We start from the raw sequence: 13,473 nt of genomic DNA on the forward strand, positions 1-13,473 counted from the left end.
AGTTAATAAAATTGCATACATGAAAAGTAAAGATAAAAGATGGAGCAACACTATTCACAGCCTTGCTCCACTTCTTTTTCTATTTCYGTCCTTTAAGCTCAGAATCTGATTAGTATATTTAATTCCATGAAGCATCGTGACTGGTCTACCTTTAATCGGCCTACTGACATCCTCTCTTTTTTCCTTCACATGTTGCAGAATTCAAGACAGTCTTTACTAATTTAACTATATTCCTACACAAAGCACAACATAAAATGTTCATGATATGCTATCCACATCGGAATGGTTTTATTTTTCATAAATTTACATATATGCAATATGAAAAATAGGATACAAAAATATGATTATAGGAAATATTTCAGGACCTACGAAAATTTTGTAAAAATCTCTTGCCAGTATTTTAACATGAGCTTACAGTTTGGTCAGTAATATGAACTTTTTGCATGTTTACAATCTTGTTTTGTCCACTTGTTTATATTATTTTTTATATTATCTGTAAGTTCCTATCTTATAGTTTCAAAGACAGATAAAATACTTAAATTTTACAAATTATATACTGAAAAAAGTTAATAACCCTTAGTGGGAAGGCAAACCGGGAAAAAAGGCATTTTCAAAATTTTCTTCCTTGTACATCTGCATGTGGTAACAGTACTCTTTCTTTGCTCTGGTATTTTAGCAGAAACAAGGGAGTAATTAGTGAGGCAACATTCTAGTATCTCCTGAACAAAACCCCTCTATTTTCAGTGGTTCAAGGGATGGTGTCTTTTTTAAAGTAGTACATTAGCTTAAGAGCAAGAAGTAGTCTGCTTCAAAAGGTGCAGTCTTTTGGATGAGGCATACAACTCAAATCTTATGGAGGTGGTGTCCCAACCATATTCCAGTTTGATTCACTATACTCTGTTAATTTCATTGATAAATCTAATTTGGCACTTTTCTAAATTGCTCAAGTTGTTAAGTATCTACAGCATTTGGCTCTTCAGTTAATATTTCATGTGTAATCTGCAAATAATAACTATCATTCAGAAAATTTCCATGCTATAGAATAGATATTTTCAAACTAAAATGCTATCCTACTACCTACAAGTCCAATTAAGATAATAAAGAGCCAAGAGAAGTTTCACTTTAAGAGATTAAAATAATGAAATTTGTTGTTCTTAAAGAAGACACATTTGTCATCTTTTGCTGAATAGTTCACCTGTTGGGAAGGAAAGAAAGGATCGGTATATACTTATCGTTGAATTTTAAAAGGATATTTGATAGCATTTAGCATTTCTAAATGTAGATATATTAAAAATCATTATATATAATACAAGAAGTTCTTAGAATTGAAAGATCATTAAAATATTATTTTCAAACTCAGAGATTATTAAAACATTATTTTCTTCTTCAGTATATCCTTTCTTTTGCTTTCATCTGTAAAATGATATTTTAAAATTATTTCTTATTAGTATTGCAATTATTCTGTTATATAGATTAAAAAATTGTTTATATAGATTAAAAATTATTTTTAAAAAGTCTGAATCCTATTATCAATATTGGATTGTGAACACTTATGAGTTTCACAGCTATAAATCCATCTCTATAGCAACTTACCATAATTTCCTACATAAAAAAGTAATAGTAGGATGGGACTTATATTTTAGTTACCTCAGTGTGATAAATGATTTGGCTTTACACTGTCTGTATTTGCTGTTTGCTTCATTCTATCCCTTCCAACTGTTCATCATTCCCTCCTTGTTCATCTCTCTTAACGCTTGGTCATCATTGTAATCCGAGTTAAGTTTCTTCCATTGTTTAGTTTCCACTCCCATTCACATGCTGTCCGGTGTTCTCTTCTACTTATATGAAAAACCTGCAGCTAGACTTCYTTGTTGTCCCCCCACCACTATTTGGATTTGTAGAAACATCTGTTCTGATTCCAGATTTTGCAGATTTTTGAAAAAAAAAGAACCCCACATCTTTCATTGATTAAAAAAGATTCAAAATACTCTGAATAAAGAAACACCATATGATAATAAGTTAATTTTTATGACTAACATTGTATTTCCTCCTTGTCATTTGCATTTCTTTTTATACCACTGAATGACTGCACAATCACAGACTACTGAATCTTATCATGACGGTAATAATAACAACAGTACATTTTTATAACTATCTATTTTGGAAGCATATAGTTTCCATTATTTTCAGTAACATAATAAATCAAGGCACAAATTTTAAATATAGCATTAAATAAACGTAAGTAAATATTTTTAATACTATGTTGCTCTCTGTCTCACAGATGGGGTTGATATGTATTTCTGTCTTTCAACTGTAAATTCTTAATGACAGTAACAATGTTGATATCTTAATTTTTATAAAATAACTTTGTGCATATTTTGAAATACTATGTGCTGTTTTAATAATCTACTTTTCTTCTTCATTACTCTACAGTTCCATTTCTAGTGATCAGAGAATGAAATAAGTCATTGCCTAAGGTAAGTAGATAAACAGGTCCTTCTAACTTATTTCTAACATTAGCAAACACTAGAGGAAATAATTTAAATTAAAGAAATCAATTATTTAAATTTAAAGATTAGCATTCATTCCAATCCAATGTTTTATCAACTGATGTGCAATAGCTTGACTTGGTGGCACAAAGAAAGAATGTTGATTTCCTTTAATGATAACGTCCACGACCTGCAATAAAGATTTTTTTTCCTTTAGAAGTTAGTATTATAAATCATACAGAATCTAAGATTTTATGAACACAAAAATTATCATACTATGATAACCAATCAGTCTACTGTTAATGTAACAGAGCTACTAGCAGGTTCTCCAAGAGAGATATAAAAAAACATTCACAAGGGATGTTATAAATTCCGACATCTTTGAGTTCACGTGTGCCTCAAAGCATACTTTCTTTCTAATACAACTTTTGACACTTACTGTCCATATAATATWTAAGGCTTTTGTAAAGCCTTTATTATGGTAAGGACCACCAGATGGTGCTCTACACTGCTTTTTAAATTCTTAATTTTTTACATGCAACTTTTTGGTCTTGAAGAAATCATGTTGGTTTCCTGAAGCAGTAGTGAGCAGCATCGGAATGTGCCTTTAGATAACTGTATTTTTGAAGCACATTTATTCCCATCTCTATACCAAGCTTCTGATGACTACCTGTATTCAGAACTGCTACTCGTTTAAAGTAGATAAATGTTTTCAGGAATACAGTGATATTGTAGGTGACTAATTTTGTCTTCAGGTTGACTTACTGAGTCACAACATTTGCACCTGCTAGGCAGAAGTACAGTGTTGTTAAGGAGTTTAGCTTGCTCAGTGGCTTGTGACAACAACCTGCATAGATTATGTTGTGTAAGCAATCTTTCCTTTTTCCTCTTGTAAACTTGTATTTCTTTCTATTCATGTTTTCTTTTGCCCTCTTTTGTTTGACTGTATTTTAAATATTCAAAAAAGCTAAGTTTAGAATTCCATATTAATGCATCATGAACTGCATTTAATTACTAGAGCATTAAACTACTACTGCCCAGAAAAAAAGATGTTAAAACTACTGAATTCCTAGACCTTTAACCTAAACCTCTCYTGCTCCACCCCAACAAATCTGATAGCATGCTTGTTTGAAGAAACTCAAATAATAGATGCCATTAAGTGCTTTTTCCACCTAAATGCAAACAAAGCATGGGCTTATGAAGGAAAGTGGTCTAAAATAATTGTAACTTACATACCTCCTGAAAGGAAACAGTGACCAGCTAACTATGGCAAAAATGTCATGAAATGGGCTTGAAACTGTTAGTAATTACCATGCTCCCATATGAATATCTGCTTTTCTCTGGTTGCAATTTGCAATTACAATATGATAAAATGGAGAATATACATGCTTATTCAACTCGCTGAAAAAAGTGAGYATCTACTGTATGCCAGAACTGATACAGTCACAGACCAATCAATACAAGAAGGAAATTAAATTGAACTTTACCTGTTCTCTAGTGAACCAGCGGGCATCCTCTATTTCATTCTTGTCAACTTTAATTTCTGTAGACACTGCAACAGCTAAGCAACCAATCATTAGGGAGGAGGGCATTGGCCACGGCTGACAACAGACATACTGAACATGGCCAACTTTGACTCCAGCCTCCTCTTCCACTTCTCTTCGAACAGCATCTTCTATTGTTTCACCTAATCAAAAAGGGTAAAGAACAAGCGGCCAATGAAAATACTTTGAGCAAGGATTACATCCTATACTTTGAACTGACTCAAAAGATTTGAAACTGCCTGAACTAATCTCAGGAACTGCCCTGAAATCTAGTTCACAGATCAGGGCATAGACCTTAAACATGGGCTATGGAAGACTACTGAAGTCAAAGTAGCCACCAAAGCAGTAGTTTTAAAATCAAACTTTGAAGATAAAGTGCTATAACTTCTCCATCATAATGTTAATTTCCTGAATTGACAGTTTACTGTATATGCAAGTTATCATTACTCCATCTAAAACTATAAAAAATGGATAGAAAGGCACAGTTCTTTAAATGAATTTTGAAATACCAATCTGTTCATTTACAAAATAGCATGCTGTTAAGTTTTAGATTTTCAGTATGACTACATGGCATGTCATACAGCTTGAAAATCAAGTATTTAAAATGACAACAGTAAGAAAACAGAAACTACAGTAGACTTGCACACATTTCTGCACCGAGGCAGACTCATTCTTTATTGTCTCAACGCGTACATAATTTTTCAAACTTAAAACTTCAATGGAAAATGCTTGTCAATTTGCATGGATATGTGTTAGACATATATGTGCAGTGATGATGGTCATAGGCTTACATATCTATGTGTATACTCTGTTGTAACCACTGATCAATGTAGGGTTCATGTTGGGTTCGTTAATCATCCACACATCAGTACAGTAGTACTTCATTTGAAGATATTATTTTAAGTAGTTCAAACAGGATCTGCAAGCTATATAAAAGCTTTTGTACAGATTACCATATACAGTGATGTTACCAAGTATTTCATTTTTTCCCATCAAAGAATGGGTTTTTTATTAATTGACAAACCAAATAAAATTTTAGCTTACAGGAGAACTCCTAAGAGTTTGCTCAACTTAGCTGACTCTTAGTTCAGCTGGGGTCAGCTGATCAGAAGATAAGCTACTGCTAAAGTTCAGTATTATATAACTGAATTGAGTATCAGAGTGTAGTAGATTGCATGGGAGCGGGTAAAGAAAGGGGTGAAGAAATAAACCTCCAGATTTCTCCCAAGTGATATCTGAATCAGCTTATTCATGCAGGCACCATAATTCATTTTACACAATTATAGAATATACTTTAAACCCTAGCTGACAAGTAAGATGTATTTGAAAATATAAGAATGTTTTACAAAGCATTCTGCACCTACTAATAATTTTAATTAACTGAAACTATGATTGCTGAATACTGCTAGGAAAGTGTCCCTTTACTTTTCTTTCTAAAATGGTAGTATTTCTGCTGCTCTTCCATATAATTGGTCATGCCTTAAACACTTCAGCACATGCTTAAGTATGAATCATTCAGTTTTTTTATTCTATCACTTGCTAAATATCATTAAAGTTCTTACATATGTTTTTCTATATTTTTAAGTTTAATTATATGATTTGAGAGTGCATAAAGAAACGATTTTAGAATTACATATATTGAAGTGACTTGTGCTTTTTTTTTTTCTTTTTTTTTTTCTTTTTTAAAAAAGTGCTGCAGAGTTTAGTACAGGTATATTTATTATAACAACTTATCCAACAGAAAACCAAAACATTCATTTGACATAACATAGAACAAATTTCTAAATTATTTTCAGTGTACAATACTTGCATGCAAGAAAAATCCTTTGATAAAGCAAAATGAAATTACTTACCAGGTTCTACAAAGCCAGCAAGACAGGTAAACATTCCAGGGGGGAATCTTTTCTGCCTACCTAAAAGGCAGTGGTTTCCATCTGGATGGATGACTTGCATTATCACAACAGGATCTGTAAGGCACATGAGATAAACCTATTTCAATTTTGGGGAGACTTAAAAACAGCAATAAACTTCAGCCAATTCAATATTAATGTCTGTAGATACAAATAAGATACCTTTTAAGTGTATCAATAAAAACTGATACATGATACATTTGAAATAAAAATTGTGTAGGTGCCCCAAAGCAAGCTGTTACTTTATTTAATGTCTTTTTTTCCTGGAAGATACCTATTTTTGCAACATACATGCTTAGTAGAAGCACTTTACTAGCCAAAGCTTGAAATTCAGGGCATAAATTATCTGCAACTGAAACATACAACCTTATGAGAATACCACCAATACTAACCTAGTTATGCAGACAGCATTTTGGCAGCAAGCACAATTTACTATGACCTCTTCCACACACATGCAGCTGTAGGACGTACTTTTGACTGAAATGCACACAGAATATCTAGGTACTCTTGTTAGAATGTAAATACTGACTTAACTTTTCACTTTTGCCTTTTTTGACTATTCCCACTCAAATTCTGATTTGATGTTGCATTTTTATCTGCTTTTTAATATCTGGCCTTTTTATTATTTCTTTTTCTTATATCCTCAATATTTTCTCCCATTGGTATCATGGTTTTTGGTATGTGTCTCTGCATAATAGTCATCTACCCTCTTCTTCCTTTTCTAAATTTTCATTAGACGCTTAAGCATTTTGTGTTTAATTTTTTTCAACCCCTGTCTTTATGTATTTTTTCTCTTGCTATTGTCTGTCTTCCTTTTCCACCCCAAAGGTATTTTCTCTCTCTAAGAAGGTTTGATTCATCAATCAATATAAGCAATACTTTCAAAGATTAGTGCCTTATTCAAAGATGTCTGCCATGTGGCATAGCATATAATTTCAGGTGTTCAGGTGTTGCTGTCGGTATACCTTTTTTAAAGGAAAGCATCAGTAACAATTGCTGGTTCAGCAGTTTTTCCTATATAAACTGATTCTTTTTCTGATTTTGTTATGCTAGAGACTGTAAAAAAATAGCTACTAGTCTTTTTTACCAAGCTTCACTATAATCCATGAGAGAGAAGAAAATGACACAACTTTTTTGATTAAAAAAGGTATATCTAATAAAAAGGATAGAACACAAAGCAAAGTCCAGAAATAAACACCTACAACATCCAGAATTACAACTGCAAAAGAAAAGAGAGGCCAGAGTAGGGGAAGGAAAAGTGAGCAGATGGCCACGAAATGATGCAAGCAGGTAAGTTTTTTCCTTCCCTGCTTCCCCACCTATAGTACAGATATTACAACAACTTCTTTTGCAACAAGTTAATGAAAGGAGCTATAGAATATATACAACTTTGTATTCTGGATAGAATTAAGCCACGTAGTTAGTGACTGACAATGAAAAGTGAAAGTCAGTGGAGGTGGTTCATGCAGTCAAAGCAGCACTACAGGAAAATGACCGTTGTATCAGAAAATTGATACAGTGCCAAACAGGGTATTTCAAGCCCAGAAAACTTGCAGTAGGTGAGACAACAACATGAATAAAAGAGAGAGTAAAATATGACCCTTTGTACTGTGAATATCTCATTTATGAAATATTTATATTTATATAAATAGATAAAGATTTATTTATTTGTGTAAATAGAAATAAATATGGTGTTAATGCACTGCAATAAAGGTTGATATTGTGACAATATTTTTCTCATAGGCTATACCACAAGAGAGAGAAGCCTTAACTACATCATCCTAAATAGCACTGAGACACATACACTCTGTGGAAAAGCAAGTATGTAAGACCTAGGACAAAAGCAAATAGCTGAAATAACTAGAAAGCAATGGAGTTAAATGTATATAACAGTAAGGAAGTGGTTACAAATAAGATACTTTTCACCAATTTATCTTACAATATCCTCACCAACTCTTGGATATGAGGTGTTGTGAACACCATGGAGACTGGGACAATCTTCCTTCAAGCAAGTTTTCTTGTAACCCCCTTCTTCAATCTTGGTTGCACTCCCACATGTTGGGCAAAACTGGTAGCGGCTGTGCCATGCTAGAACAGATCTAGCCTGGGCTACTACTCCTTTAAAAGAATACATTGAATATACATAAAATCAAATACTAATTTATTTAAGCTTTTAATAAAGCATGTATTAAAATTTAACATTAAAAAAAAAAAGTACAGCCATGGTTTAAACTGTAATCTGCTATCAGAGAAGTTGAGCAATATGGGTGATATGGATCTTTGTTTTGTTTTTGGTGGCGTAGCGCATGCAATATAAAGCAGTACTACATGAACGTAGCCTAATTCATTTGCTCAGAAAAAAATTAATTGGATTTCCAGACCAATATACTCTGTTTCTCATTACCATTACTTTGTCTGGGTAAAATACATAGGCTGAATTACCATATCACACTGCTTCTAGTGGCTAGAATGACTATTTCAGAACTACTACATTGATCTTTACATAATAATACATTGTTCCACTTAAACTTGAGGTGGAAGTCACACACTTGCTGTCTATCCTTCTGTAAGAGCAAAGTTGTTGCAAGAGCAATTGTTGCAAAGTGTCCATACTGGAATTCATTCCCTTTTATGATCCTGACTTTGCAGCATTAACAATTGATTTTCAATATACAAATCTAATACTGTACTAGAGTACTTGTCTTATAGAAACATTAAATTACAGAAAAGATCATGCAACTTCCAATATTTTTAAGCTAAAGTGGAAAACATAAAATTTCATTTCTACTTAAAGTTTCTATAAAACCTTCAAACAAATCAGAAATCAATACAAAACTCCTGTGTTACTGCCAAGATATGGTTAGTGTCCATACTTGTGCTACATTGTAATACTAAAGGCTGGTTTTGTATCCTTTCTGTTGGCAGAGCACCAAGAAACAGGGTTGCAATGCTTTGGGTGCTACTATTGCTCATACTTCTTGCTTCTCAGGTAATTATCCAAAAAATTCTTATTAAGGACTTATTTTCACTTCTTGTATTGAAACTCAATAATCAGAGGATTTTTTTTGCTGCTTTAGAAGACATGCATATGCATTAATATTAACATAGTATAATTTGTAAAACCATAATGATGGATTTTATAATTTATTACTTATGATTGCAGATGTTAGTAGTTTGCAACTGCATGTTTTTACATAAAAAATTCTTCACAAATTGACTGATAAACAGTTAAAGTTTTTCTAATGCCACTGAAAACGTGTAAATTTGCTGCAGTAGCTGTCTTTGCATTACACACCAGCAAATCCTGAAGCATATTTTTCTGATGAGACATCTGATTAGAGTTACATTTTATGCACCTTACCAGCTTCTTTTTCAGGCAACTGCAGTAGTGCAGGCATTGGTGGATGAAGAAAATAACAGTCTTCATGCGTCTGTTTAAATTTCTCAGCAGAAGTAGGATCTATGCTAAGAGCAAACCAAGCAACTAACCCATCCTCTTCGTCTTCTTTCAGAACCCTTCCATTCACATTCTTGTGGAACTGAAGTTCAACTCCAAGAAAAATCAAGGTGACTTCTTCGGTCTGGTTCAGGTACTGCTTTATATCTTTGTGGTACAGCCTACAAAGCTTGACTTCTGGTGGCTGGGAACTCTGTACTCCTCCACCCAAAGTAACTAATGGACTTAGATTTGAGAAAAGGATGTACACTGTAGTTGGATGTATTTGTTTCTTGCTTAACCAGTTAGAATCTGTTCTTTTGTCACTCCTTCTGTCCAGAAGTGTCATGCCAAAGTAATTTTCACACACTTTCACTTCATTTGGCAGAAAAGTAGGTCTCTCCCCCCCCTTCACATTAGCCAACAAATTAGCTATGTGTTTATACCCCCAAAATTTAGCAATATCCAGAGCAGTCTGCCTTGATTTATTAACGATGGACCTGTCACACCTACAGAAAAAGAACAGAACAGTGGTTACCAGAGTAACAGAGTAACTTTTTTTTTTTTTTTTTTTTTTTTTTTTTTTTTTTTTTTTTTTTTTTTTTTTTTTTTTTTTTTTAAGAGTCCTAATGCTGTGTTATTCTCACTTAGGGCACAATACTGATGCTATTAAGGTGCAGGAGCTTTTAGAAATTCAAGCTATATTGGGGCACCTTTTAGGCTAACTACTCAGCATTATAGTAATAAAAAGTTATCATACTTTACTTCCTTTTGCTAATGCTGGATCTCATATTTAGACTGCACTCCAGATTAACTATCATTTACCATCATTCATGTTGTACTACAACGGCAATGAATTAATAAAAACCCCAGACATTGTGCGATGTAAATTTCCCTAAATTTCTTAAGCCTTTGATTTGCTATCCTAAGGAGAGTAAAGGTTTGACCCTACAAAGTAGAAATTAGTTTATGCCCTATGAACTTTATAGTTTAGTAAAGACATGGGAAGCCAAGATGCCAAAATGCTGTATTAAATCAAAAATTATAGATAAAATTACCAAGCCTCAGAATGAAAGCCACAGCACAAAGAAAATATCGTCAGTAGCCCATTGTTTTTAAAACTGTAAGAGGCCAATATGTTCATGGTATTGATACACGGGTAACTAATAAAGGCAAGACTGTTTTGACTTCAAATTTTATATTAAGCTCAATAGCTTTCAGAAAGAATTACAGTATACTTTATAAAAGCATTTAAGTTTTAATTTAAGTTTGTAGTGTTAAAGGAATTATTGTTGCCCATTTATCTTCTCAGATTAATCATCCTTACTGTAAAATCTTGCTTTATTTCCTGTTTAATTTCCTATCTTTCAGTCACAGAATTTTGTTGTCATTTTGTCTTCTACTTTCTGCCTACTCAGGTATGTGCAGGCTGTGATCAAATTGCTATTCAGTGTCCTCAACAGTAGCTTTAATTACTTAGATCAGTAAGATCTTTTTTACAGTCTTCAAATATTTCTTGTAGCTTTTCTCAAACATAGACAAATAAAAATACTGATTTCCAGGATTAGTTTCTGGAATGTTATATAATATCACCTTCATAGTTCTGATGACATTCATGTTTATACATCTAACAATGTATTAATCCAAATGATTATGATTAAATATGACTAGAATTAGACTAATGAGACCATAGAATCACATCAGCCACTGTATTCAAATTGCCTAGAAGAACTGATCTCTGATCTGAAAAGGACATTTACAAAAGGTTTTTTTTTTTTTTTTTTTTTTTTTTTTTTTTTTTTACAATAAGTGGCGTGGTAAAATCCCTAAAATCTCATGGAGAAAAGTTCTTCAGTACATACAAGATTTCATTCCAAGAATCTGTCACATAGGTATTTTTCTGCTTGCTAGAATGTGCTGATTATAGGCCAACATTGCAGTTTATCTGACACTCCATGCTGAGCTCCAGCAGAGGGTATATCATTTTGCTAGGAGGATAAAAAGGATGGGATGATCCCTAGAGCCTATGGAATGCCTTATTTGAACTTACTCATACTCAGTTACTTACTGAACTAATCTTGCTTGGTTCTGTAATTAGGGGTGCAGAAAGGAACAGATTGGTCTTGATTAACGTAAAGCTCAGTTGAACCAGAACACCTGACTCTCATGCTTCGTTTTGAAATGTTTTCCATTTGAAATGTTTGGATCTTCATTTTGTTCAGGATTTAGAAGAATCTTATTTAGGGTCTCAGGCAGAGCTTTGAGGCATCATTGGCTTCTCTTCAGTATTTTGAAAAATATTTCAAGATAGACAACAAATATGATAATTTATCTTTGGCAAGCTATGAAAATGTTTGGTGTCATACTAACAGAATTAAAAGAAAACTATAACAGTTCAGGGAGGAAGGAAGAAGGGAACTGTCCAGAAAATAACAGAAATTAAACTCAGCAACCAGTAATTTTAGTACTGCTCAATTCAAGGGATATCAGTCATGTCTTACTGCAATGGCCAGAAAGTCAGCAAATATATTTTCATTTTCATGTTATCATCTGCACTATAGCGTAGATGCACGTGGATTACAATTAAAGCTCAGAGAAAATGACTAAGTGGAAAAATCTAATATATCAACTTTATACTCACTACCATGGTTGGAACAGGATTTGAATTTTTTTCTATTCTGTTAGTTTCTGAGAAGAATGATAATATATCCTTGAAAATGAAAGCAAAAATTTCAGAGGCTTATATCTTTTAAATAGCAAATATGGAAAGCATGATAAAATTACAAAATCTAGGTATAAACTGTCAGAGTAAAACTTTCTGGATTTTAAACTTGGGAATTCTTCCTCTATCTGTTGGGTAAATTTACTTTCCTGATATAAAGATTAAATAGGCAGAAAGGATTCAGGTTAGAGCTCTTAAATGGGATCCACTAAACAGCTTACCCTTCTTCAAGAAGAATTTGCACAACCTCAAAATGCCCATTTCTGGCACCATACATCAAGGCTGTCCAGCCGTTTTCTGCAGTTGCATTGATCAGTGATGGAGAATGCCTGAGCAACGTTTTCAATCTGACTGTATCTCCAACAGCAGCAAAATTATGCAGCTGAGAAATCATGTCCTGCTTGAGGTTCTTTTCAAAGTCTGTCATTGTCTCAACTAAGTTAGAAAAGAAAACAGAAATATCTGAAAACAAATTTACCATTGGTGAAAGGATTTTACAAAGTAAATTCAGCTTAATGCTCTGTAGCTAATCTAACTCTGTCACCAAAACTATGGGTACAACAGTCACATTCTTATAACTAATATGAAATTGTTACTCCCAACCAAGTATCAGTTCCATGCATGTCCAAATAATGGTAAAGTTTTCCTCAATCATCAAACCCAGTTTTAAAGATGACTTGAGGAGAGAAGGATTTCACAATGAAAATGAAGCTTGTTCCAAAATGAAAAATAGGTCCAGATTTCAGATTAAACACACAATCAAAACAAAAACCTTTGAACAAACAACAACAACACACTACAAAATGAGTATTTTAAAGGGGAAAAAGTCTGCATTACAGTGTTATTTCCTTAAATGTCTTTAACACAAGCTGCCTCGGGTGAGCGGCGTGCTTCTCCCCGGTCCGTGTCCCGCCGGCTGAAACGCACCTTACAGCGCGCRCATCCCTCTAGCACAGCAAGGGCTGGCACGAGCCTCTGTATCAGGGCCTGAGCAACAGAAACGGCTGATTAAAACCCAGTTTCCCTTATAAAAAATCTTTTTCCAGCAGTGACGCGTTCCCCGCTCTCTGAACACTTCACTGGGGGGGACGGGAAGGGCGGGGGAGGATCATTTTTCTGTGTCGGAGCCGCCCAGGGCAGGAGCCCGTAACGGTCGGCGCGGCCGTCGCCCGTTGCGGCGCGGCCCGCTGCCAGCCCGCTTCCCCTCAGCGCCCCCCGGGCGGCGGCGGCGGGAGGGGCACGTCGTGGGGGTGCAACGGTCAGGGCGCGAGGGGGCGGCGGGAGCGGCCGGCTCCGCGTTACCGTGAGGGGACGGGCCGCAGCAGCCGGCTCCGCGCGCACTTCCGCGAGGTGCGCCCGGCAGGAAATGGCG

The 13,473-nt window shown here is 34.4% G+C and overlaps 1 protein-coding gene and 1 long non-coding RNA gene across 6 annotated transcripts; one reads left to right on the forward strand and one right to left on the reverse strand.

Annotated features, from left to right (window-relative positions):
* Window positions 1–2,019: 2,019 nt before the first annotated feature.
* On the reverse strand, window positions 2,020–13,458 carry NUDT12 (nudix hydrolase 12). 4 transcript variants are annotated; one of them, XM_085298782.1, is made up of 8 exons: window positions 13,404–13,458; window positions 13,029–13,088; window positions 12,323–12,536; window positions 9,305–9,888; window positions 7,894–8,061; window positions 5,887–6,000; window positions 3,977–4,176; window positions 2,020–2,679 (listed from the first exon to the last, which is right to left on the reverse strand). In XM_085298782.1, exons 3-8 carry the CDS (start codon window positions 12,526–12,528, stop codon window positions 2,569–2,571), a joined length of 1,383 nt encoding a protein of 460 aa, XP_085154908.1. In that variant the 5' UTR covers window positions 12,529–12,536; window positions 13,029–13,088; window positions 13,404–13,458; the 3' UTR covers window positions 2,020–2,568. The 4 variants fall into 4 exon arrangements, with proteins under 4 accessions (XP_085154908.1, XP_085154905.1, XP_085154907.1 ...); XM_085298779.1 differs by having other exon boundaries at window positions 12,939–13,088; XM_085298781.1 differs by having other exon boundaries at window positions 13,029–13,423.
* LOC146599331 (uncharacterized) lies at window positions 2,427–9,604 on the forward strand. Of its 2 annotated transcripts, none has more exons than XR_014895048.1 (4): window positions 2,427–2,477; window positions 7,687–7,835; window positions 8,869–8,932; window positions 9,456–9,604. It is a non-coding gene; the product is annotated as an uncharacterized LOC146599331 (long non-coding RNA). The 2 variants fall into 2 exon arrangements; XR_014895049.1 differs by having other exon boundaries at window positions 7,687–7,764.
* Window positions 13,459–13,473: the final 15 nt, after the last annotated feature.

Source organism: Rhea americana, unplaced genomic scaffold, assembly GCF_003343005.1.
Source record: "Rhea americana isolate MKP2758 unplaced genomic scaffold, rheAme1 scaffold_141, whole genome shotgun sequence".
In the NCBI taxonomy this organism is placed as follows: domain Eukaryota; kingdom Metazoa; phylum Chordata; class Aves; order Rheiformes; family Rheidae; genus Rhea; species Rhea americana.

What these genes read in the sequence shown, in the direction of transcription:
- NUDT12 (XM_085298782.1), bottom strand. Translation starts at nt 12,528, where the DNA reads ATGACAGACTTTGAAAAGAACCTCAAGCAGGACATGATTTCTCAGCTG. An exon ending in CAAATTCTTCTTGAAGAAGG is followed by an intron (nt 9,889 to 12,322) that starts GTAAGCTGTTTA and finishes CTTTTTCTGTAG; the next exon opens with GTGTGACAGGTCCATCGTTA. An exon ending in GCTGGTTCACTAGAGAACAG is followed by an intron (nt 2,680 to 3,976) that starts GTAAAGTTCAAT and finishes TCTTTATTGCAG; the next exon opens with GTCGTGGACGTTATCATTAA.